Below are 26,455 nucleotides of genomic sequence, written 5' to 3' on the forward strand. Positions count from 1 at the left end.
TGAATGTTGGAAGAGCCTGGCACATCAGTGCAAAACATAAGGCTGAAGCTTTTCGCAGCAATCTCAATCCAGAAGTGCCAAGTGGATGATCCATCTCTGCCTCCCCCAGTGGTACCCAGGATTAAAGATACCAGTCTTCAGCCAATTTTATGCACTCCTCGTGATATCAGAAATGGTTAGAGGCACTGGATACTGCAAAGGCTATGGGCCCTGACAACATTGCAGTGATAGTACTTTTGCTCCAGAGCTTGCTGCTGCTCCCCTAGCCAAGCTGTTCCAGTACCATTACAACACTGGCATGTGCTGGGCCATGTGGAAAACTTGCCCAAGTATGTTTTGTATGTAAAAAGCAGGACAAATTCAACCTGGAGAAAGTGAGGACTGGAGATCAGAATCGAGAGCGTGGTGCTGGAAAAGCGCAGCATCCGAGGAGCAGGAGAATCTATATTAGGGCATAAGCCCTTCATCAGGAATGAGGCTTGTGGGTCGGGGCTGAGATAAATGGGAAAGGGGTGGGGTTGGGGGGAGGTATCTGGGAAAGCGATAGGTGGATGAAGGTAAGGGAGAAGGGGATGGGTCTGGAGGGCAGTGCCGAGTAGAGGCTTGAGACTGAGATAATGTGGGGGGAGGGAAAACAAGGAAGCTGTTGAAATCCACATTTATCCTGTGTGGTTGCAGGGTCCCAAAGGGGAATATGAGGCATCAGGTCATAACAATTTGGTGGTGGAGGCGGCCCAGGACCTGCATGACCTTGACTGAGTGGGGGGGGGGGAAAGAGTTGAAGGGTTCAGCCACGGGGGCATTTGGGGTTAGTGTCCCAGAGATGTTCTCTGAAATAATCTGAAAGAAGGCATCCTGTCTCTCCGATGTAGAAGAGACCATACCGGGTGCAACGGATGCCGTAAATGACATTGGTAGAGGTATGGGTGGATTTCTGATTGGATATGCAAAACCTGCGCCCAGATCACTCCCTTCACCTCCATCCAAGGCTCTAAGGGATCCTTCCACATCTGTCAGAAATTCACCTGTACCTCTATCAATGTCATCTACTGTATCAGTTGCACCCGGTATGGTGGTTTGTACAACAGGGTGACAGGACGCCTTCTTGTGGATTGTTTCAGAGCATCTGAGCTGAAAGTGTTGCTGGAAAAGCGCAGCAGGTCAGGCAGCATCCAGGGAACAGGAGAATCGACATTTCGGGCATAAGCCCTTCTTCAGGAATGAGGAAAGTGTGTCCAGCAGGCTAAGATAAAAGGTAGGGAGGAGGGACTTGGGGGAGGGGTGTCGGAAATGCGATTCTCCTGACCTGCGCTTTTCCAGCAACGCATTTTCAGCTCTGATCTCCAGCATCTGCAGACCTCACTTTTTCTCCTCAGAGCATCTGACACCTGCACCCACCACCCTGTGGCTGAACCCTTCAACTCCCCCCTCCCATTCCAAGGATATGCAGGTCCTGGGCCGTCTCCACTGCCAAACTGTTATTGCCTGCTGCCTGGAGGAGGAACGCCTCCTATTCCACCTTGGGACCCTGCAACCACATGGGATAAATGTGGATTTCAATGTGGGGTAGGGGGAAGATGGCTTGAGAATGCAATAGGTAGATGAAGGTGGAGAACATGATTGGAGGGTGGAGTGCATAGATGGGAAAGGTGATGGACAAGTCAAAATGGCGGTGCTGTGTTGGAGGCTTGATTGGTTTTCACCAGTTTCTTTATTCCTTCCCCTCCAACATTATCCCATAGTGCAGCCCCAACACCAGCTTGACATCATTCAGGACAAAACCCACCTGATTGGTACTGCATCCACTCTCTGCACCATTGATATGCACAGCAGCATACTATATACAAGATGCATTACAAATTCACCAAAAATCCTCATAGCACCTTCCAAACACTACCACTTCCATCGAGAAGAACAAGGACGGCAGATATATGGGAATGCCACACTTTAACTTCCACTCCAAGCCATTCACCATCCTAACTTGGAAATATATTGCCATTCCTTCGCTGTCACTGGGTCAAAATGCTGAAATTTCCTCTAATGGCATTGAGACAACCTACAGCAGGTGGACTGGAGTGATTCAAGCTCACCTTGAGGGCAACTAGGGACTGTAATAAATGGTCAGCCCATGTTACCCATATCCCACAAAATTGAATGAAAAACAAAATTAGTGGAGACCAGAGGCCACATTAGAAGAGGGGTGATACCTGAGCATTGTGATGGCCAGACAGTGGAAGAATTTGGAAAGAGGGCATTGCTTGACTGGAAGCCAATGCTTCTTGATTCCCATTGGAGGAATGGGATGTGCTGTTCACAGTTTTAGATTTCCCTCCATAAAGTTGAGGGAAGAAGGGAGGGTGGCCCAGGGTGCCAGATTGGTCAGGTCTGGAGGCAACAAAGGCATGAGTGAATTTCAGCAACTGATGAGCTGAGGGACAGAGGTATGCATCTCTGGATGAGACAACTGTGACTATTTGGCTTCAACAGACCATGCAAAGCTACTATGTTTACCTTTCTTTTTCCAAGAAGTTGTTCATAGCTGCTGATAAATGACAAATTCTAAGCTTAATATTTGAGTCTATTAGAATTGAACCTCTGGCAAATGTCAAGTTTTTTTTTTCTGTCTGATTTTCTTAGACTTGCAAGTTAAGATTTTTGTTGAGGATCTTTAACCAGCTGTTTCAGGTCATGTTTGGCTGATGTTCTAAAGCAGTTAGTTATAACGTGTTAAATTAATTTTGAATGGAGTTTCTAAAACTTGGCTCGTCCATAGTTTCCATTAATTTTGTACAAACTATTTTAAGAGAATACCTCAGTTGCTTGGCTGGGGGAACTTGTCTAAATGTATTTTTGCGTTGTATTTATTTAACCTTCAGTGCAAGTTTATTTGTTTTGTGCTGTTTTTTTCCCTCATTCAATGAGATTTGAGATCAAACATTGGATTTTTGTTCTAACAGCTCAAACTACTTTATTGAGTATTCTTGAATATTTTATGAACCAGAACAGACAAAATAAACTTGTAGGAGAAACAAAATCTCTGCTAATCTAATTCAACAGAATATATATTTGGGGTAGAGAAATTTTAAGGATGCTACTTATTATTCTGCAAATGTCAAGTGGGATATCACTCGTAATCTCTGTATACATAATGTTGCAAGTCTCCTCACAAAACCGTAAATGTGCCAAATACTATTTGGTTTAATTCCAAGAATGTCAAAATTAAAATGGGTATTGATTTAGATTAGATTAAATTAGATTACTTAGTGTGGAAACAGCCCTTCAGCCCAACAAGTCCACACCGCCCCGCCGAAGCGCAATCCACCCATACCCCTACATTTACCCCTTACCTAACACTACGGGCAATTTAGCATGGCCAATTCACCTGACCTGCACATCTTTGGACTGTGGGAGGAAACCAGAGCACCCGGAGGAAACCCACGCAGACACAGGGAGAACGTGCAAACTCCACACAGTCAGTCGCCTGAGGTGGGAATTGAACTTGAATTTATCTAACTTTGAGTACTGTGCAAAGTTCCAGTTAACTTAGAACGAACAAAATAATTGAATAAAGTTTTAACCCCTCAGTGCAAGATGAAATTACTTTCTGCAATAATTGAAGTTTCTTTGGATCTTTCTCAAAGACAGACTGGCAGGTGATCTGATAATAGATTTTAAATTGTAAAGGGGGTGGATGTCATAATGTTTCCACTGGTGGGAGACTTCAAAACTAGTTTGTAAATAAACCATTAACTTATCCAATAGTTCATTAGGGAAGTGTGGAACATGTTCCACAGGTAGCAACTTGGTTGAATAGCAGATTTACCAGTAAGATAAATAAGCATGAGGGAGAGAAGAATAAAATGATGTATTCTTAGTAAGATGGTGAATGGGAGAAGTTTTAGGGGGCACAAGTTTCAGCCCATGGACTGATTGGCCCGATGTGATTAAAGTTTTGGGAAGATGCAACCCATCTGAATTTCTACCAGGTGGAGTGCTTGTTTTTGAGAAATGTTTGTTGGTCTGTTAGTATCTTCAAATTTAGTTCTGACAATTTCTTCTTTTTTCTTAACATTCAATTTTTTGGATGTCAAATGAATAGATGTACAGTTGGCTCTTTTTATTTTTAACCTCTTATCAGGTTCACAGCAAAACCCTTAGTACGGACCATCTTTGAGAGGGGAATGGCTACCTGTTTTGCCTATGGACAGACTGGAAGTGGCAAAACTCATGTAAGCTACTGTATTAATTTGTTACAGTATCTATTCTTCTAGATTTGTAATTGATTTTCCTATGTTCTCACCAAGAATCAGGTGAGTGGGTGTGTGCGGTAAGGTGGGAGATGGCGACTGTATGTTTGTTTACACTGGACTGATTCTTGGATATAGGAAATCTTCAGGTTTTCATTACTGTCCCTAGCTACATTTTCGGGCAGCTAAAATGCTGACCTCTACCAAGCAATGTGAAAAATTACACATGTAGGTCCAGTGTACAGGACACATCCAGCCTGACCCAGTTACCACCAGAACCCCATTAGTCTAGTGTCACTGATCAGTAAAGTGATGGGAGGGATCACAAACAATGTCAACAGGCAGCACTGCTTAACAATAGCTAGCTTACTGACCCCCCATTTAGGTTCTACCAGGGCTACCGACTTCATGACAGCCTTCATTTCCAATAGGGACAAAAGAAATGTGATCAGAGTGGCTGTCCTTTTTTTTAAGTCCACATTTGAAAGGTGTCCTGAAGAAGATCTCAACTGGAATCAATAATCATCAGAAAAGGTCTGTCTGGAGTTGTACCTAGCATATGGGAAGTTTTTTTTTTTTGGCTCTTAAGGTCAGTCATCGAAGTTCCTGACATACCCTGAGGAACTCCTGCAGTTATTGCGTAGTTGAACCTCTGGCTGTTTCATCAGTGATCTTCCAGACGTGTGTTTGCTGATTGGGGTGGCAGGGTGGCTCAGTGGTTAGCACTGCTGCCTCTCAGCACCAGGGACCCAGGTTCTATTCCAGCCTCTGGCTACTGTCTGTGAAGTTTGCACATTCTGCCTGTGATTAAGTGTCTCCTCCCACATTCCAAAGATATGCAGGTTGTGAATTGGCTATGCGTAGGTTAGATGCATTAGTCAGGGGTAAATATAAGATAATAAAGTAGGGGAATGGATCTGGGTGGGTTACTCTTCAGAGTTGGTGTGGACATTTTGGGCCTTGGGGCCTGTCCCCACACTGTATAGGGATTCTGATTCATAGAATATTCAGTGCCTTTTGAAATTCCTTGGATATGAAGCAGTCTGTTTTTAAAAATTCAGCAAGACCTGGACAATTTTTTGGGGAGTTTTGAGTTATCAAGTCACAAGCCCCACAAATGCAAAGCAGCAACCTTCTTCAAGAATAAGCCATCACTTGATGATCAATGACATTTTCCATTGCTGAATCCCTGCTATCGACCCAGGGAGTTACAATTAAGCAGAAACTTAACTGGGCTCACTATATAAATACTGTGGCTATGAGAGCAGTCAAAAGCTAGGAATCCTGCAAGGAATCGAGTCACCTCCTATCTCACCAAAGTCTGTTCACTATCTACAAGGCAAAAGTCAAGAGTGATTGGAATACTCCTCCCTTGTCTGGATGAGTAAAGCTCAAAGTTCAACATCATCCAGGACAAAGCAGTCCACTCGACTGGTCCCACGTCCATAAACATTTATTGGCTCTACCTATCATGCTTAGTAGCAAAAATGCACACCCTCTCCAAGGTGTGGTGTAGAAATTTGCCAAGACTGTTTTAGACATTAATTTCCAAAACCAGAACTGCAACAATCTAAAAGGACCAGGACGACAGATTCATGGGAACACCACCACTATTGTCTGCAAGTCCACTTATCAGCCTGACTCTGAAGGAACAGTGATGTATATTTCAGTGTCATGAGCACAAAATCCTTGAACTCTTGCCCTAATAGTATTGTGGATGCATCAACTCCAAATGAACCTACCTCCTTGAGAGCAGTTAAGAATGTGCAATAGGATGCTCATGTGCAATAGGATGCTCATGTGCAATAGTGGTGTCTGTATCTCTGAACCAGGAGTTTGTGGGTTCAAGTCTCATCTATGCTGGTGTCGTATGATAACCTCTCATTTTGTAATGTTTTGGTTAGGCAGAAAGAAGTGCAATAAATGCTGGCCCAGTCAATTCAGCCCACATGCCCTTGATGAATATCTAAAAATAGAATTTAGATCAAGTAGGTCACGTGGCCATTCAAACTTACAAATCTGATTTTTGATCTCGCTTCCAGTTTCTGATGGCACCTTTTGATTTCCTGGTCTATTGCAAGTTCATTTAACTCTGATGTTTTAATTAAGCGGTTTGTAAACTTTATACAAGATAAATTTACACAGAAATTGAGGGTGATTATTGTCTTTTTTTTGAACTTACATCTAAGTTGCTACTTCAGATACAGTAGCTTTGTCAGAATTTGAGGCATCCTTTTATGTCTGGATAACTACACTTGCAGTATCGAATAATAACTCTTGTGCTGTACGACAACTTATGTTAGTGTAAAAATCTTCTAATAGAAGACTGGCAACTTTTTTTTTTGGTTACACCATCTCTTATGTCACCCACCTTTTGACAAACTTGTCACCCAAGACCCTTCTTTTTGGCTCCATTGATAGATCAGCATGTTTCTTGGATGTGGAAGCAACATTTACTATCCTGAGCAGTTAAAACGAACGTAGCATCTTTCAGGATATTTCAAATATTTTGTAATAAAGATCCTGGGTATTTCAGACATGGAAAATGAGGACTGCTGATGGTGGAGATTGGCGGTGTGGGTGCTAGAAAAGCACAGGTCAGACAGCATCCGAGGAGCAGAAGAATCAACATTTCTGGCATAAGCCCTTCATCAGGAAACAGATATATTTCAGACACGGCCAATGAGAGCTCTACCCATGTTGTGCACAGTCCACAGATATGCAGGTTAGGAGAATTTGGCCATACTAAAATTGCACCATAGTTCCCAGGGGTGTGCAGGCTAGGTGGAATAACCATAGTAAATGCAAAGTTATAGTGTGAGGTGGGGGGCTAGGGCTGGGTTGGATGCTCTTCAAAGGGTCAGTACAGAGTCAATGAGCCAAGTGACCTCTTTCTGGGCTATTGGGATTTTATGTATGTTGGAATATTTTTAATATTTATTTCTTTCCCCTTTCAGACTATGGGTGGTAATTTCTCTGGGAAGAACCAAGACTGTTCAAAAGGAATCTATGCTTTTGCAAGTAAGGAATAAGAAACGTTAATGAAGTTTTCTCTTGAAAACTTCAGTGCTTGGTTACCAGCAGACATCCAGATCCTTGTTCGTTTTCACTTTCCTCGGAATACATTGCTGTCTTTACAATGCTTTCCAATGAACCCATTTCTATCACTGACCTCAAATGAGTAATTCTCCACTTCACTTGTTTGCATTTCCAATTTGAATTTTGAACTTAGTAGTGCTTTGGCCAAAAGTTGTCCCCTTCTCCACCGTCCCTTTTTTCCGTCATCTGAATTCTGGATGATGCTCCTGGAAATCACCATCTACCCTCCAGATTCCTTTCAATTGAAAACTGCTCACATGCCAGCAATCATCTCTCCTTTCTTTCTACCCATCCCAGACTACTTTTTTGTTTTGAACACGCAGCATTACTTTCTCATCTCCTGCCAGCACATGTAATATATTTACTCTTTATTGCATCTTCCTGTGCACCATGACCTCGCCACTGAGCTTGGAGGCAATTTCCTTGACTTCACCTGCTCTCCTGTTGTATCACTTGATGTTTCCAGTTCTGAGAGATCAACAACATGAAATATTAGCTTGCTTCTATCTCCATAAGCTCTAACCTGAACTTCCAACATTTTGCTTTATTTCATGATTCCAGCTTCAATATTTTGGCTTTTTGGCATGAAAGATTAAAATACTGGGTATGACTTGAGTTGAGGATACAAAGATTCCAGGTGGTTTAGACAAGTTGGGTGAATGAGCAAATGTGGCAGGTGCAGTACAATATGCAGTACAATAAAATTGTAATTTTTTTGTGTAAAACAAAGTATTATTTACATGATATTTTGGCAAGTGTGGATCTACAAAGGAATCTCAGTAACTTGAACATCAGTTATTGAAACTGGGCAAGCAGGAAGGCAAATGGTATATTCTTCTTCATTGGAAGAAGATTTGAGTTCAGAAGTAGGGATGTAGTTATAAAAGCCTTTGGTGAGACCTTTTTATCTGGAACATTGGGCGCAGTTTTGTCTCCTACCTAAGGAAAAGATTTATAACTTTCTGTATTAGAGGGGCTACTGTGGAGATTCACCCAGGGTATTACTGGGTGTGGCAGGACTGTCCCATGAGGAAAGATTAGTTCAACTATATTCACAAAATCTTAAAGGCATGTGGGAGGATCTGATTGAAATGTATAGCAGGGCTGGACAGACCAGATGTAAGGAGGATGTTTTCTCTGGGGAGTCTAGAACCAGGTGACATCCTGAGATATGGGGTGGACTATTTAGACTGAAGTTTCTTTACTCTAATGCTTGTGGACCTGTTAAATTCTTGGCCTTCAGTGTCTTCTGAGGCCAAGTCACTAAGTGAATTCAAAAAAGTTCTTTTGTTAGATGTTAAGGTGTTTCAAAGTATGCAGGAAGGATGTGAGAATATGGCATTGAGTTAGAGAATCAGTCATAATATAGAATGGCAAAGCAGGTGCAAAGGGCTGAATGACCTACTGTTTCTATTTTTCTACATACTAAAGGCAAATTAAAACTTTTTTTCTCTCCAATTCTTTTCCTACAGCTCAAGATGTATTTTTGCTGCTTGAACAGCCTCGATACAAGGATCTCAGTCTGAAAGTATCCGTAAGCTTTTTTGAAATCTACAGTGGTAAGGTGGGTTCAGAATTGCTTTGAGTGAACAACATTAACTGATTGCAATGTTTCATAAAAACATAAATAGAAAACTATGCTATATAGATTAAAAGGCATTTAATCTAAACACTATGAAAGTCTAATAGTCACTTACAAATGCTTCCAGCTTCTCAGTGAAAACGTGGTGTAGGTGATGAGATTTTTGAAAAGAGAATCAGTGTCTATGGATTCCCTGCCTGTAAAATAGTGCTTTCTTTTACTGACTTCTCTGGTGTTTGCATGAATTTTTACACTGAACAAATGTTTCTTTCTACCTCTGCCTCACCCAGTTTACCAAAATAGCACAGTCACAGAGATCCATTTTTTTTTCCATTCTTGGGTGTTTCTATCAAGGACAGCAATTGTTACCCATCCTTGCCTTCCTTTAAACTGATTAGGTCTCTAAGAAATTTCAGAAGGCAATTAAGACTCTACTACATTGCTGTGCATTCAGTCACATGTAGGCCAGGTAAGAACAGTAGAGTTCCTTTCCCAAAAGTCTTTTTTTTTTTTAAGTGAACCAGATGGATATTTGACTGGTTATATAGTCACAATTGGACTAACTTAATTCCAGATTTTTTTTCTATTGAATTTAAATTTTGCCAGCAGCTGTGGCCTATCTCTCCAGAACGTTAGCCTGGGACTCTGGATTGCTAGTCCAGTAACATTACCACTATGTCACTGCCTCTCAGAATATCTGATATTGTGGAAGTTTAAAATGTTGATGGAAGATGTAGGATATAAATTAAGTCAGGCAAAATTTGGTTTGACTGAGTTAGCTGAACATGAGGTGAGTTACAACACCCAAATGGCATTCATCTTAAGTAAATGATGGGGGGGGAAACCAGTGGAGTTAGAATCCCAGATGTGTGGTTTGCATCTAGAATTGGATGATGCCCAATAACCTTTCTAAGACAGTAGACTAAGTTGGCAGTATTTAGTTCAATATCAGTAACTTAGGCAAATTTACAAATTTGACTGTAATAAGTGTGGTGTAAATTGATTTTTTCAGAAGGTGTTTCAATAGGAACCTTAATCAGGGATATAATACATAAAATACCACAACATTATGAATTATTGGTTGTTGGAGTTGATTTGATTATGGTTATGAAGAGTCCTAACTTAAATTTTAAGGGAAGAGGCTAGAAGGATATTTTCACATGGACTACTGGAGCATGCCACATGAGAACCCAAAGCAAATTCCTGAGGACTGCAGTGGCACTGGAACTTTATGGGAACAATGGATAAATATTTGAAGTAGAAGATGATACTTCACTATTTTAAGTGAGGAGTATGTTATTTATTCTGAATTACAAATGATACCAAAATTTGACGACTACCTTCCTTCAAAGAATACTTTCGACCTTCCCCTCCAACCCAAACAGTTTACTGAAAAAAAATTCTGCTGGAAGCATTAGCCTGTGATGCATTTATGATTATAGCTGACTTCATTGGGAAGCAAAAAATACCTTCCTTCAAAGAATACTTTCGACCTTCCCCTCCAACCCAAACAGTTTACTGAAAAAAAATTCTGCTGGAAGCATTACCTGTGATGCATTTATGATTATAGCTGACTTCATTGGGAAGCAAAAAACTTTTTTTTTTTTTTCTTTTTAGTTTTTCTCTCCTACCTCTTTATTTTCCCCCAACCATTCATCCAAACAGATGTCCTCTTCAACCAAAATATGGATGTTTAACCATCTGCCAATTGAAATAAGAAATTCCAGTTGTTAAATTTTTGTAAAAGGATTGTTAGTTTTTAACATCAATTTTCTACCACCTGCCCCTACCCAAAATAAATGGTATAAGCTTAGTGTTTTTTACCCCTGCATTGGCAGGTTTCCAGCAAATTTTCAGCTGCATTTTGTTAGATGGTGACTTGATTTTCTTAGATTTCTCTTCCATGAATTAGAACTGAAAACTAGTCTAAACAGTGATTGGCTGACTGAAAAGAAATATTATTCCTCCACATGGCTTACTGAGCTAATGCTCATTTTACAGGTGTTTGATCTCTTGAATAAAAAAACTAAGTTGCGTATAATGGAAGATCATAAACAACAGGTACAGATTGTAGGTCTCCGGGAACAGGATGTCTTTTCTGCAGATGATGTGGTCAAGAATATTGATATGGGGAACAATTACAGGTAACTTTTTTCTCTCTCTCTCTCTCTCCTCCAATGTTTTGTTTCTTGCTTGCTTTTCTCTTTGATTTGACTCACTTCAGAAACATGGCCAGTAGAGAAACTTCACTCTCTCTCCATGTATTGAACATCTTGAACACATGCCTATAATCACAAGTGTATATTGAATTATCTTGACTCATCAGTACCTGCATTCAAGTTGTGTTTAAGCACTGAATTATGTAAAAGTATTTTCCAGATAGGTTATAATTATATCATCATACAAGGTTTAGTATTAGTTTAATATGATGTTTTAAAGAAATCATGGTCCTGTTAAATGTCTCTTAATTGTACTGGTAGCAAAGTTTCTAAACTTCAAAACTCATCAGTTTTAAAATGGCCATGATGTACTTTAAATATTGCATGCTTGCTTCTGTTCTAGAAGTTAATTATTGAATAGAGAATGTAAAGTCTCGTTTAATGTAAGTGTTAAAAGGAGGTCATGAACTTCTGTAGGGATCATGATTGTAAGCAAAATCTGGCATTGCAAGTTTTAAGCATACAACTTAATACTAGCTAAATCACTTAAGTGAGAATTCCCAAGGCTATTTAAAACTGAATATTTAAAGCTGCTCTATATTACAAAATGCTGTCATAAGCATGATACTATAAGGTTAAAGGCTAATTTTTTTGTTTTGTTTTAGGACATCTGGGCAAACATCTGCAAATAGCAACTCCTCTAGGTCCCATGCAGTATTCCAGATTCATCTTCGGAGGAATCATGAACTTTACGGTCAGTTTTCTCTCATTGATCTGGCTGGAAATGAGCGAGGTGCTGATACTAGCAGTGCAGACCGACAAACCAGAATGGAAGGTGCAGAGATTAATAAAAGCCTACTTGCCTTGAAGGTAACTAAAATGTATATTACACATGCAAAGGACAATTTTGAATTTTTCCATGCTATTCTTCAGTTGCTCTTGTCCATTCTCTGCGTAAGAAGAGTGAGTGTACTCCAGCAAGGAGCTGTTATCCAATTTTACTTCTGAAATCTGCAGTCACTACTCTTCCTTTCAGTTTACTTTTAAATTGTAACAACTCACTCCTCATCCCTGAGAGACAAGTTGTTTGTCAATTGTCTTTAATCTACATCCTTAAGTTACTGACTGAGGCATCAGTGGCAACAGTTTCTCCTTATTTACTCCATCCAAACTCCCAACCTTTTTGGATGCTTTCATTTGGTCTTTGTTTTAAGGAGAACAATCCCCAGATTTCTGGTCTTTCACCAAGTAAATAACATGTCATGCATTACCTCAATTTAAAATAATTTTGACTTCTGCAAATTTCACTTGAAATAGAGTTCCTCTATGTATTCACTTTTTTTGTCTAAGTATGTAAGTTAGCTCACAGACCCTGAAGGTTTGTTTTCAGATGTTATCTAGTAAGGTGACAAAACATCAGTGAGTCTCTGAAGTTCTGGTGGTATGTCCAGCCTCTATAGGTCTTGGTTTCTTTAGGTGGGTGAAGTCACTTCTGTTTTGTTTTACAATGGAAGGTAGATAGGGTCTAAATCGATGTGTTTATTGATGGCATTTTGGTTAGAATGCCATGCTTCTAAGAGGTGGGACATACTAACATCGCTTCACCAGAGACTCTCTGATGTTACCAAGTATGGTAACAAAACATCTGAAAATAAACCTTCAATCTTGGCAAGCTAACTTAATACTTATCACCCTGAGCTACACATCTTCTCAAATTGCTAATTCACTTTTTCTTTCCAGGCTGGATGATCTGGTGACTCGTTTCAATTTGTGAAACTTCAAGAAGGTGTAAATTTAAAAGAAATGCAGATCTGAGTGGTTTCAGTCATGTTGATTATCTTTTTAATCTTAGTTCAGACAGGGTCCAGTTTATTAATGATTTCATGATCTGACTCAGCCTGTAGTTAAATTACCAATGGGCCATTTTAATTCAGTTGTTTCTTCTTTGTCAAGACTGGTTTGTTTTGTTTTGTTTTTTTTTAGTCTAGTCTAAAAGTTCCCAGGTATTAAAAATCTGAGTGTTTTTTTTTAAGAAATGGAATAGAAAAACAGTGAGCCTGCTAAATTTTTGTCAAGGTCAATCTGTGACATTGAGGACAATTCTGGAAACAATACTTCAGGAAATATGTGTAGGCTTTTAGGTTACAGAAGAGCATACCTGGAATGTTTTTGAAGGGGGAGGGCTCTGGTATCCAAATCCTTTTCTAGGAATAGAAGGGATGACAGGTTTTAAAGATGAAGGGTTTGAAACATTTTTCTCAAACGTAAGTAAATTTACACACTGGATGAGTGTGTATGAATAGGAAGGGTTTAGAGGGATATGGGCCAAATGCTGGCAAATGGGATTGACTAGATTTAATTTGGGATATTTGGTCAGCATGGACAAGTTGGACTGAAGGGTCTGTTTCCATGCTGTACATCTGACTGGCTTGTTTAAATTTTTCAATTTCTCTGAGGATGCTTCTCCAGCACTGATCCAGTGTCATGGGTAATCTAAGTGCTGCCAATCTAATGATGATGCTTAGCTGGCTTGTTTGCTTGCCAAGTCAACTATTAAAACCATAACCAATAGGAACAGGAATAGGGTGTTCGGCCCCTCAAACCTGCTCCGTCATTCAATAGGATCATGTTGATTTGGCATTCAGCACCAAAATGTCATTTCAAACCTGATTTACACCCCATCGTGTAATTTTTGTTCTAAGTAAAACAGCTTGGACAGTGTTAAGGATTTCATTGCTCAATTTAAAATGTGGATATCTTTTTTTTCTCAAATTTGTTGTCTTCTAGGAGTGCATTCGATCACTAGGGCAGAATAATAACTATACACCATTTCGAGCAAGCAAGCTGACCCTAGTTCTGAGAGATTCATTTATTGGTGAAAATTCTAGAACTTGCATGGTAAGTCTATTTATTTCTGAAGCTTGTTACACAAAGTACATCTTTAATTTTTACAGATATTAAACATTTTGGACAAAAGCCATTTTACATTCAAGCCAAAAGTGGGTAATGGAAAATGTACTGAATTGATCACTGTTACGTTGTGTGGAACAGCAAAGTTTGTTTTGCCATCAAGCTGCTTTGCTGCGTGATATTTTGGTGCCTCACCTAACTAATGCTATTGTACTCCTTGGTTGATTAATTGCTCTCATATCTTTATCGTCTCTTACATGTTAAGGCGTTAATTATAAACAATTTATGGGAGATGAGCAAATGATGGGGAAAGCACAAATATTTCATCTTTTTTAGATTAAGTTCAATTTGCAATTAATTTAAAATTACACCTTTATCATCTTTTTGTCTGTGCTTTAAACACTTAATTCTTAAATATCCAGTTTCATAATGAAATCCTGAAAATCCATTTGTGGGGTACATGGTGTCCTGAGTAACTACTTTGCACACTGTCATGAACCATTGATTTTGCTTTTGTGCAATCTGTAGGGAAATAAATGTTGCCTTTCAAATAGGTGTTGGTAATGAGTCTTCCAGCCCTTTGAAAAACTATTCAAATAAATATCAATGTAAGCGAACAATCAGCATGTGACAATCCGCATGAGAGAATATCAAAATCCAATCATTGTCTGTGTGTGTCCAGCAGGGTTTGACAAAGTGACTGGGAGCAAAACCTGCTTTTGTTGGGAAATAGTTATTGTAATTTGCTAGTGGTCCAACCAGAGTCTGTAAAGGCTGATAGAATCTGGGCCCTGTCCAGTCAGCTTGTCTTGAGCAGAAACAAAGATGCCTATATTATCTACTTTTATCCAAACGTGCCAACTTCTTCAATTTGACTGCAGACTTTGCCAGCTATCTCAGATTTGAGTTTGCTTTGGCACTGACTTTGTTTTTATTCATTTGTTGGATATGGGCATCACTGGTCAGACCAGCCTTTTATCGGCTATCTCTGGCTGCCCAGAGCAGTTTAATCTAGCATTTTGCTGTGGACCTGGATTTGCTTATAGGTCAGACCTGGTGCTTTCTTGAGAGAGCTTCTGTCCTTCTAACATGGCTTTGCCTATAGCATGGAATCGTTCCCTTAACTGAAAATGTTATATTTTGGGATCTTGCATTTGAATCAGTTCATAAGAGTATTTATTGATCTTGCTGAAATTTTTTCTCTTCCAGATTGCAATGATCTCACCGGGATTAAATTCTTGTGAACACACATTAAATACATTGAGATATGCAGACAGGTAACCGCTTAAGCTATGATAATTGAATTTCAAATAGCTAATAAAGCAAATGAGGTCATGCCTAATTGGTACAAGTTTATTTTCTAATGCATCCAATGCTTGTTCTATTAAAAGCTTCTTAAACATACTCTATATCTGTCAATGCTTTTGCAGAGTCTGTTTGAGATGGAAAGAGGTGAAGGCTATTGATTTGAGTTAGTCTGCAGTAGTTAACCTTGCAATGATTTTTGCCATTTGTTTTTTTTGAGGTTGAATTTCAAGTATGTTTACCTCCGATCATAATGATGGAATTGTAAATTCTAGATTGCTAATTTGTCTTTTGTTTCAGTAATACTTTCCCCAATTAATGTAAATTTGCTGATCATTAATATAGAACTAGGCGAAATGTAATAGCCTAACTTGTGATTAAGCATTTTGGTTTTTTCTTTTTGCTGTTTTTATAGTAATTGCCAAAAAAATTCATTTTTTGTTCAAGGGTGAAAGAACTTGGTGTTGAGGAAGTTTCCAATCAGCCAGTATGTTCCACAATACCTGAAGAGCAAGGATTCAATGAGTCCTTGGAGTCTGACATTCGGTTGCTCTGTAAGGAAAATGTAAGTACAGTTTAGAATGACTTTAGAAATATTTTGAGAATATATTGGACTCTAACATTTTTTTTACTGTAAGACACCAAGTGAGGATTTGAGAATGTATTTAAAAATTCTTCAAGCATAAAGCAGACTTTTCTGTGCTAGTTTACAGGAGTATGAATAGGCATGTGAGGTGGTGCATTTTGGTAGAACATTGTCTTTCAATGTAAGCTAGAGGAAGGAAATTCTAAAGAGAACCTGAGTATATATGTGCACAGATCACTGAAGGTGGCAGGACAGTTGGAAAGAGCAATAAGTAAAGCATGTAGTGTCCATACTTTATTAATAAAAGGCAGAGTGCAGAAGTGAAGTGATTCTTTTCAGCCCTGTGTGGGGAGGTGCCTGTCAGAAGCTCGGGTTTTTAAATCACTGCAGTCAGTGTTTCAAGTTTACCCACAATGCCCTTGGAGTGCATTCCAGGATTTTGACCAAGTGATGGTAAAGAATCAGTAAAACTATTTCCACGTTAGGATGGTGAGTGGCTTGGAGAAGAATTAGCAGGTGGTGGTGGTCACGTGTACGTGCTACTCTTGCCCTTCTAGAGGGTTGAGAGTTTGGAAAGTGCAGCTTTAACATTTTTAGTGAATTTGTTTAAAACGCATGAGTACTTAGTCCTTGGACTATTTTCTAAATGAGGAGAAAATTCTGAGAAGTTTGAAATGCAAAGAGACTTTAATTCTAATCCAGGATTATTTCTAGATAAACTTACAGGTTGTCAATAGTTACGAAGGCACATAAAAAGATGGCATTTAATTTGAAAATTTAGAAGTATATCCCTGCTTTTAGAGGCTAAGGCTCTGGTTATACCATATTTGGAGTATTGTGCACAGTTTTAGGCCCCATATCTCGAGGGAGGTACTGGCCTTGAACCTCCTTGGAACATACTCCATGAGAATGGTCCCAGGACCAAAAAGCTTGGCTTTAAGGAACTCTATGGAGTTTAGAAGGATGAGGGGGAATCTAATTGAAACATAGAATGTTGAATGACCTGGACAGAAGATGTTGGGGAGATGCCTCCATTGGTAGGAAAGACCTGAGGGGATAGCCTTTTGAGTAAGGAGAACTCCTCTTTTTTTATTTGAGAATGAAGAAAATTTTGCAGCCGTAATGGTGAATATATGGAATTCATTGCCACTGAAAGCTATGGAGACCAAGTCCTCTCGAATATTTAAAACTCCGATTCTTCAGTGTCAAGGGGATCAAGGGTTACTGGGAGAATGGGGTTGAAAAACGTATCAGCCATAATTGAATGGCAGAGCATACTTGATGTGCTGAATGGCCTAATTTTTACTCCTACGGTGGTGTTGTGAATGCATCATAGAGAACATGCAAAAATTCTTGTAAATCACTTCTAAGGATGAGAAATTTGCATTGAGAATAGATCTAAGAGATTGGGACTGTTCTCCTTGAGAAGGTGGCTAAGAGCAAATCGGGTTCCAAAATCCTGAGTGGCTTAAATGGAATAGATAAAGAGAAACTTTGTTAGTAAAAGGAAGAAAGATGAAGGTGTAGACTTTAGCGATTTGCAAAAGAGAGCAGAGTGGTGTGAGAGAACATTTTTCAGTCCAAGTAGTTGGTGTATGGAATGCACTGGCTGAAGATATGGTAGGAGGAGATTCAGTTGAGCCATTCAAAAGGCCAATGTGATAATAAAGGCTATTCTACATGAAATTTCCTTTTACAGTGAAAGGGAGAAAGGACGAAGTTCAAAAAAAGTATCTGAACTTAAGAAATGGGAGTAGGCCACCTGGCCCATCAAGCTTGTTCTGCTGTTCAGCAAGATCATGGCTGATCTTTTCACTGAGACTGTTCCACATAAGCATAACATCAAAAAAATTGTACCTTAGCTCATTCAGCAACATGTTTTCTTTGTCTTTTCAGAATAGTTTATTTTAGTATTCCTTTACATTATTGCATATAAGTATAAGCAACTTCTGATTAATTGCTTTTTGATGATTTTGTCATTTAGATTTACAACTGAATGCATGTTATTTCGTACTGGCATGAAGTAGCTTTAAATCATTAACGTTTCTGAATATAAAAATAAAATTCAATGATTTTAAGGGTGTTTCGTAATGTTGTCTAACGTGCATAATGTTTTTTCAATTTAAGTCTATATACAGTTGAGGACAGGGCCTCCATAATAACCAGCTAGCTTTCTTTACTTCACCCAGCAATTTAAACAGATTAAGGACAAAAGTTAAACAGGTTGGGATTTGACTCATTGGATTTTAGAATGAAGGGTGATCTCATTGAAACATGTAGGATTCTTAAGGGACATAGTATAAATGCAGAGAGGCTGTTTCTCCTCAAGTCTTGGATTAGAAGGTATAGTTTCAGAATTAGGAGGTGCCAATTTTAAGGTTGAAATAAGGAGTAATTCCTTCCTACTGGGCTATAGGGCAGAGTCCTTATGTATATTTAAGTCTCAGATTGATCAGTAGGGGAGTTGAGGATTGAGAGGGGTCAGGAAAATGGATGAGTGAAGTGCCAATCATCCTATTGAATGCTTGACAACAGAATGGCTGACTCCTGATCCTTGTTCTTATGCATCTTCACAATTGCCATAGCAGTATTTTCTAATTATTAGTGACTTCTGTTTTGTTTGCATTTTATTATGTTGCATTGTCCTAGTCTCTCAGAATATCTCTATTATTTAAATTCCATTAACTTGGCAAATATAGTTCTATTTCATTGTATTCAGTGAGTAGTTAGGGTATAGAATGCATTTGTCTGAAAATGTGGTGGAGGCAGGTCCAATTGAAGCTTTCACAACAACATTGATTATTTGGATAAACATGTACAGTAGCACCTCGACTTGAGAACTTAATCCGTTCTAGGGCCCAGTTCGCGAACTGAATCAATTTTTCCCATTGTTCAGATAGCGTAAAAATGCTTGGACGGCTGTTCACAGCACACGCGCCAAAGACTAACTGAATGAGATCATGCGGGGCCCCGAGAGCTTTTGCGTTCAACAAGCACGTAGCAAAGCAGAACAATGAAACCACGTGGTCGCACACGGGCTTTTTTGCATTCGTACCTTGAATTACATACGTTGAAGCAAAATTTTACATATAATCCTGTTCGTGAACGGGATCATTCATATGTCGAGGTGCTACTGTACAAGAGTATGGAGTAGGAGGTTGGCACAAGGAAATGACCTAGTGCAAGTATAATATGCTGCATGGTGCTGTCCTGTGCCATTATGCTTCTGTGCTAGTCTCTCCAGACTTAAAAGCCCAACTTTTTACCCATGTAAAATTGGATCTTTCATTTCCTCCTTCTGGTGCTTGAAATATATTCTCATTTGGCAGAACCCAGTTTCGGTGCCCTGGTCAGACTGCATCTCTCTACTGTTTTAAATACAACTCCCTCTGACTTTTGTATTTTCTTTAGCTGTATTGTTCAACATTTGATATTGCCTTAATTCCTTTCCAAAAAATGAAGCTGCTGTATTGTTAGTTATCCATTTTTATAATGTTGTGTTAATCAGTATGTGAATTTAAACAAAAACGCGAATTGCTAGAAATCAAAGACTGGCAAATTGACCTGAAAATACAAATTTAAAATGAGAGCAAGAATCATAACTGATGCTGTCGTCATAATTTCCATCAAACGTTGGAAATGAAACACCCACCCAACAGGTCAGATTTCCACTGTCAGTAAATCCTTTTATTGACTCGCTACAATGAGCTGATTCCAGCAATATAACGAGAATCTCCTTCGTGGATCTTGCTGTGGTCCAAAATGGACTAGGTAGTTCTGGGATAATGCACATTTTGGCTGCGTGATTTGGCTATAATATTGCTGAAGAATGAGGGAATGGTATTTTGGTGAATGCTTACCCCCATTGGCAATAGTGCAATTCCAGCAGGGATCAGTTTGTGCACTGTTCTGCACATATACCAATGTGCACGCTGAAATCCCTGCTGTTATGCATATGCATATGCATGATGCTCGTGCCTGTCTTCATGATGCTCTGCACATGTGCTGATGGCAGCTGCCGACAGCAGCTTTCTTACATATTTGTTCAATGTAGTGTTAAGATAACTTTTGTTTCATTTAAGTATGATTTCACCCTTCATTCAGGCTGTACTCTATTTTACATAGAATTGGTAAAACTCAGCAGGTCAGACATCAGAGAAATTTGACATTTTGTGTCAATTTATTTTTCTTCAGTGTCCTGTTTTTTTGCATGCTCTCAGAGTTGGGTTTTTTCAGCACTCTTGGCTCTTGCCAAGGATTGTGAAAATCTGAAATATTTTGCTTTGGAGTCGGTACTGTACACTGTAATTTTTAAATTACGCTAATGTTAATAGTTCAAACATTAATTATTACAAAAATGTTAACCAGCACTGACCTTTTGCTATATGCACTTGAATTCTTGCTCATACATATGTTGTCTTGATTGTCCTTCCATTTTAAGGAGGCACCATCAAAGATTTGTGACTTGCATGTAGATGTTGCTCACATTATTGAACTAGAAGAGCAAGTGGTGGATGAACATCGTGAAATTCAACAGGTATGAATTATTAGACTTTTTTTCACCCAACTCAAAATTTTGACTTGTTCCTTTAGCTTTAGATGGCAGGTGACTTACTGAGCAATTGACATAATGAGGATCCCAGGTTTGATCACCAGTGTATGCTGTATCTTCGGTGCTATCCTATGAAAGAACACTTGGCACTCAACTTCTGTGTTGGTCCGTGGTTATGCTTAGCAAGATACTGCAATGGTCTGCTGTTACCTGCAAATGGCTGGTAGGGCTTGTCTCTGCTTGCTCTGGAACAAAACTGTACAATACCTGGAGCAGACATTTTTGATCCACTAAGACTGTGCCAACATGTCTCAAAACTAAAAACTAATGCCTCTACAAGTCCATATCCCTCTACTGTCTACCTATTCATGTATCTGTCAAGATGTCTCTTAAACATTGCTAATTTTGTAAGCTTTTTCAGGTTGCCTTCTCAAACAAAAACAATTATCTTTTCTCTGTAGCTAAGACCCTCCAAAGAAGCGACATTCTGGTAAACTATTTCTGTACCCTTTTTTTCAGTCTTCACATTCTCTGGTAGTGCAGCAGCCAAAGCTGTATGTAACAATATTCTAAATGTGGCATAACTAAAGTTCAATACAGGTGCAACATGACTTGCCTTTTTTTTTATATTATGTTCCAACTGATTTGAAGGTAAACATGCCATATGCCACCTTGACCACCTTTTTTATCCACTGTGGACCTGTATACCTAGATCCTCCCTTAGATTGATGCTACTAAGGGTTCCACCACTTGTGGTATGCTTCCCTCCCATATTAGATCTCCCAAAATACACCATCTCATTTGTTCATATTAAGTCTCTAACGTATCTATTTCTGCTGTGTTCCCCCAATCTGCTGAAGAACTCCACACAACCTGCTAAACATCTCCAATGACTTCTGGTTTTTAAGATTTTTAATGAATCTGTTTTGACAGATCTTGGGGTTCAGGTGCAAAGTTACTTGAAAGTTGCTTCACAGGAAGATAGGGTGGTAAAGAAGGCTTGTGGCATGCTTGCCTTCATGCTCCGAGCCATTGACTATAGGAGTTGGGACATGTTGTGGTTGTATAGGACAATGGTTAGGCTGTTTTTGTGTACAGTTCTGGTAGCCCTGCTACAGGAAGAATGTTAATTAAATTGGAGAGGGTTCAGAACCGATTGACCAAAATGTTACTGAGATTGGAGGGTTTGAGTTATTGAGACTGGATAGGCCTGGGACTTATTTAATTGGAACATAGGCATTCAGGGATGATCTAGATTTTTTTTTAAATCATGAGGAACATGATGTGAACAGCAAAGTTCTTTTCCCTAGGGTATGGGAGTTCAAAACTAGGGGTTATAATTAAGGTAAGATTTAAATGGGATTTCAGCAACTTTTTCACAAAAGGTGGTTTGTATGTGTAAATTGCCAGAGGAAGTGGTAGTGGCAAGTTCAATTACAACATTTTAAAAGACATTTGGACAGGTACATAATGAACAGCAAAGGTTTAGAGGGATTTAGGCCAAATGTAGGCAAACCTGACTAGTTTTGGAGAAACCTGATCATGGATGAGTTGGACCAAATGTTGTTGTCCTGCATGACTGATTTGTGTCTTGGGCACTTGTGCAATTATGTAATGGAATATAAACACTTATCTGCTGCAAATTAGATTAGCATTTTGGTTGTATATCCTCTACTCTTTTAACAACACAACACAACAGAATACCAGCTTCCCTTTTGTTGATTATTCAACTGATACTCTGTCAAATCTGTTACTTTTTTTTAAAAAATGGACAAGATGCTACAAAATGTTAAGTCTGCTTTTCTCCACAGGTGCTGGCAGACCTACTGAGTTTCTCCAGCAGTTCCTGTTTTTGGTTTTGTTCCAAATTTTCCAGCATCCATATTTCTTTGCTATGAAACATAAGTAATAAGCACTTACGGTTTTATTTTATTGAGTCCAGTATGAGGTGTAGGGGAAACTCTGCAATGACATCCAGATGTGAAATCTTGACTGTTTGCTGGTGGAAAAATGATCCTTTTTAATCTGAGTTTTAAGAACTGCAGCTAAATTTTCTTCATCCAGAATTCTGCCAGATGAGTGTTTAAATGTTTGTACTAATTTTCCAACTCTATCCTAGCATCATAAGTGACCATGCATCATTTTTAAATGCATAGAAAAAGTGGGTTGTGTTTTTTCCTTGCAGAAACTGCACTTGTGGATTGATGCAGATGACAAACTCCTGGAGATGACTCAGCTACCTGATTATAATGTTGAAAATTACGCCAACATATTGCAAACTTACATGGATGAGAGGATAGAAATATTTCAAGATTTTAACAGTATGTTTTTTAATTTCTATTTTCTTAGGATAATAAATGTGTATACTGAACTGAAGCTCATCTGCCTGTGCAAAGACAAACGGCAGGATTAAATATTTGTTACTTCTAGTGCTGTTTCAATTGCTATTTGCTCTTTGTTCTCATCCTCAAATTACCTGGAGTCCAGTAAATTGTTTCTAAATAGAAAAACCTGGGATGAAATTGGTCACTGGCAAAAGTAAATCAGCAACCCATTTTACAGTACACCTAAGGAGGAAATCTGGCATAACATAAGCAGCTGCTTTTACAGATCTCTATTTCATCCTACAGTTTTAGGATGAGTTTGACCTATCCCAAAAACATGGTTATCACTCCAGAATTTCTTGTACCAAATCCTTCTCTTTCATGCCTGAGGTGGTTCTAAAAGGGATATTTTTTTTGTTAAATGTTTTTTTAAATTTGTGTACTTGACTAAGTACAAGCCAGATTTGTTGATTTTTAATCTGATGTTTCACTTTTTACCATAAAACCAACCCCTTTTTAGATTTTAAAAACACTTACAATTGAAAATCAGATTGAGTTCATGAATGAAATAATCACAAATTGTGTAACTGAGCTTTACGTTCTGGTTAGGAATGCCGCTGTTGTGCTCTTGGAGACCAACTGCAGTCACAGTTTTCACAGTGGGTTCAATGGCATTTGAAATTCATTTTTATTTTTGTTCTTGGTTACTGTTGGAGTTCAGGGATAAAAGTCAAGTCCAACTTTGAGAATTGAAATATAGGAAAGAGGATATTTATTTTCTGCGAGATGTTGTTCTTGATGTTACTGCTTTCTTGTAACAAAACAATGACTTTATCATGGCCTCCCCATGACAGAAAGGAGCATTCAATGAAAACTAGTGTTGACCCCACTGGGGACAATCCATCTTTAAAAGTTTTGGTCCATTGTCAGAGTTGCCCATTATCCATTTTGATAAAAAAATAGGGATGAGTTTCAATCCTCCTTTGCATAAGTAGTTTCAGAATCATTGTTTCAGCAATATCTGTACTTAAATATTATAGTATGTTTGTTTGAAATCTCTGTGGAGTGTATATTCCAGGTGATGCATATTTAACACGTTAATTTAAACTGTCTTGGATCACTTTTAAAGCTGCTTATTATTGATGAGTACCAAATCAACAATAGCTTGTGGTCCAAGCACTGGGCCAAAAATAATTGTTCACAAAATGTGTCATGAAAGCTTGTATCAGCAATGAAGCAGTACAGTAATGAGATCAAAGCCACTAAATAAATTGAAACCTTCATTTCCTCTTTGCACAATTGTTACTCAAGAATTTGTTCTTGGCTCCATGCATGAATATAGGATGAATATTTTAGTTTGCTTAGAATATTTAAGGCTGAAAATGTGTTGCTGGAAAAGCGCAGCAGGTCAGGCAGCATCCAGGGAACAGGAGAATCGACGTTTCGGGCATAAGCCCTTCTTCAGGCTTATGCCCGAAACGCGATTCTCCTGTTCTCTGGATGCTGCCTGACCCGCTGCGCTTTTCCAGCAACACATTTTTAGCTCTGATCTCCAGCATCTGCAGACCTCACTTTCTCCCCTAGAATATTTAAGGGCTGTGATTAAATTGGACGTGAATATACTATTGCCTAAGATAGCCTCATTTGTCCTTTCATGGTTATGGAATTAATTGCTGATTGAATACAATTTAGTTTCTTAATTGGTACTTTTTTAGGTTAAGTTGGTATTTAAATACAAGTGATTGGGGAAGATCATCAGATTACACTTTTTTTTAAACTGTCAATGGACAAAATCAAAGCTGGCTTGTAATTTATTCATGTACAATTCCAATATTTTTGTTTCCCATCTCGATATTACATCTGTTGCAGTTCGTTAATGTCTTTTTTTTTTGTCCTACAGAAAACCTGAAAGCCTTGAGACAAGCTTTGCAGAAGGAGGAACAAACTGCCAAAACCCAAGGCTGAAAAGTCATCAGCATCAATTTGTGAATCTGAAATTTGTTAAATGTACTTGCATTGTAACTGTTGACCACCGAATTCAACTGTCATTCGCCCAGGGGCCACAAAGTGTGCATGTGTTCCTCTTTACTGTTTCTGTCCTTACAAACTTCTTTCCAAATCTTTGTCTATATGAATTTTCTTAAATTGTACAGATTTATCTAATATGCTTGAACTGACTTTGTCACATAACTAAAGGAAGAAGTATGCAGACAAAGCAGTGCAGGCTTGATTAGTTTTTTGAGATGCATTGATTTCTCTAACCCATTTCTCAATTGCCTGTGAAGAAATTACCTTGGAGCTTTTAAGTACTACAATGGAATTGCTGTATCCCTTGCCCTCTTTCACCATCCTCTCCCAAATGCTCCAAGAGACCAATTTTAATACGTTGGTATTGTGGGACTGTATTTAAAACATACGTTTTCTAAGTTTAACAATTAGTCATTTTTATAATTATTCTAATAGAATACACTACCTACTTTGTTTCTGAATTTAATGAATAGTGGGTTTTGTATTCCATTTTCAAACCAAGGGTCAATTCACTATGCACATTAAATACAAAATGGTAGTATTTAACAAACTTGATATTCCTTTGTTACACTACTGAAACTTTTGAATTGTTGATGGACTTTTAATTTTTCAACAAGCTGCCAGGATATTGTAAGTCTTACCTTGTATAAGCAAAGATTTAAGCCCTTGGTGCTACTTGTGTCGACTGATGTGAAACATGGCAATTTTGAATTGTTCTACTGTAAAGGCAAAGTAAGCTGCTTTTGCTTAACTTGTAAGTGAAAGCATTTCATTCACTTTTTAAATCCTGTTCAGAAATGGAGTAAGAGGAAAGGCATCATAGATTTTTGATTCTGAAAAGTCTTTTTTATGTTAAAAAAATTAGTTGAAGTACTGAATTAAGGTTTTCTTAGTTTATCCCTAAATGATTGCAGTACTGAAGTGGAAAAGCCAATCCCAGGATGTTGGGGCATGGAGATTCATTGAATTGAAGAATCATCATTATATTGTAATATTTAATAAAGAAATTAAAAGCCATGCAAACCAGTTGATCTTTTTTATAATTTGTAAATCCCATTTAACTTTCAACCAAGTGTTGAGCAAAAATTTATTTTTAATTTTAGAGATTTATCAAACTGCTTAACATCAAATTTGTTGTTCCTTGCTTTTAATAAAGCTTTTTGAAGTGATCAAGTGTTAACTGAACTTAAGAATCTGGGTGAGCATTTTTTCATTTGCCTTTATTAATCTTGCTGGTTTCAAATTGGTAAGTTTTTGCTCTGGTTCTGTTCGCCGAGCTAGAAGTTTTTGTTGCAAACGTTTCGTCCCCTGGCTAGTCAACATCAGTGCTTGGGAGCCTCCTGCGAAGCGCTTCTTTGATGTTTCCTCCGGTGTTTATAGTGGTCTGTCCCTGCCGCTTCCGGTTGTCAGTTTCAGCTGTCCGCTATAGTGGTTGGTATATTGGGTCCAGGTCGATGTGTTTGTTGATGGAGTTTGTGGATGAATGCCATGCCTCTAGGAATTCCCTGGCTGTTTTCTGTCTGGCTTGCCCCACGATAGTAGTGTTGTCCCAGTCGAATTCATGTTGCTTGTTGTCTGCGTGTGTCGTGTCGTTTCGTGGCTAGTTGATGTTCATGTATGTGGATTGTTAGCTGTCTTCCTGTTTGTCCTATATAGTGTTCAG

General features: G+C 38.7%; 1 protein-coding gene across 2 annotated transcripts in view; it reads left to right on the forward strand.

Annotated features, from left to right (window-relative positions):
- kif2c (kinesin family member 2C) overlaps positions 1–25,961 on the forward strand; it is a 67,164-nt gene extending 41,203 nt beyond the window's left edge. For both annotated transcript variants that reach the window (XM_043699023.1, XM_043699025.1), the window contains 11 exons: positions 4,139–4,229; positions 7,205–7,268; positions 8,819–8,910; positions 10,930–11,072; positions 11,753–11,957; positions 13,875–13,985; positions 15,207–15,274; positions 15,750–15,867; positions 20,330–20,425; positions 22,626–22,761; positions 24,665–25,961. In XM_043699023.1, the coding sequence (XP_043554958.1) occupies positions 4,139–4,229; positions 7,205–7,268; positions 8,819–8,910; positions 10,930–11,072; positions 11,753–11,957; positions 13,875–13,985; positions 15,207–15,274; positions 15,750–15,867; positions 20,330–20,425; positions 22,626–22,761; positions 24,665–24,729 (1,189 nt within the window). In that variant the 3' untranslated portion in view covers positions 24,730–25,961. The remainder of the gene's footprint in view (positions 1–4,138; positions 4,230–7,204; positions 7,269–8,818; positions 8,911–10,929; positions 11,073–11,752; positions 11,958–13,874; positions 13,986–15,206; positions 15,275–15,749; positions 15,868–20,329; positions 20,426–22,625; positions 22,762–24,664) is intronic.
- The last annotated feature ends 494 nt before the right edge of the window (positions 25,962–26,455 follow it).

This window comes from Chiloscyllium plagiosum, chromosome 11, assembly GCF_004010195.1.
Source record: "Chiloscyllium plagiosum isolate BGI_BamShark_2017 chromosome 11, ASM401019v2, whole genome shotgun sequence".
Classification (NCBI taxonomy): Eukaryota; Metazoa; Chordata; class Chondrichthyes; order Orectolobiformes; family Hemiscylliidae; genus Chiloscyllium; species Chiloscyllium plagiosum.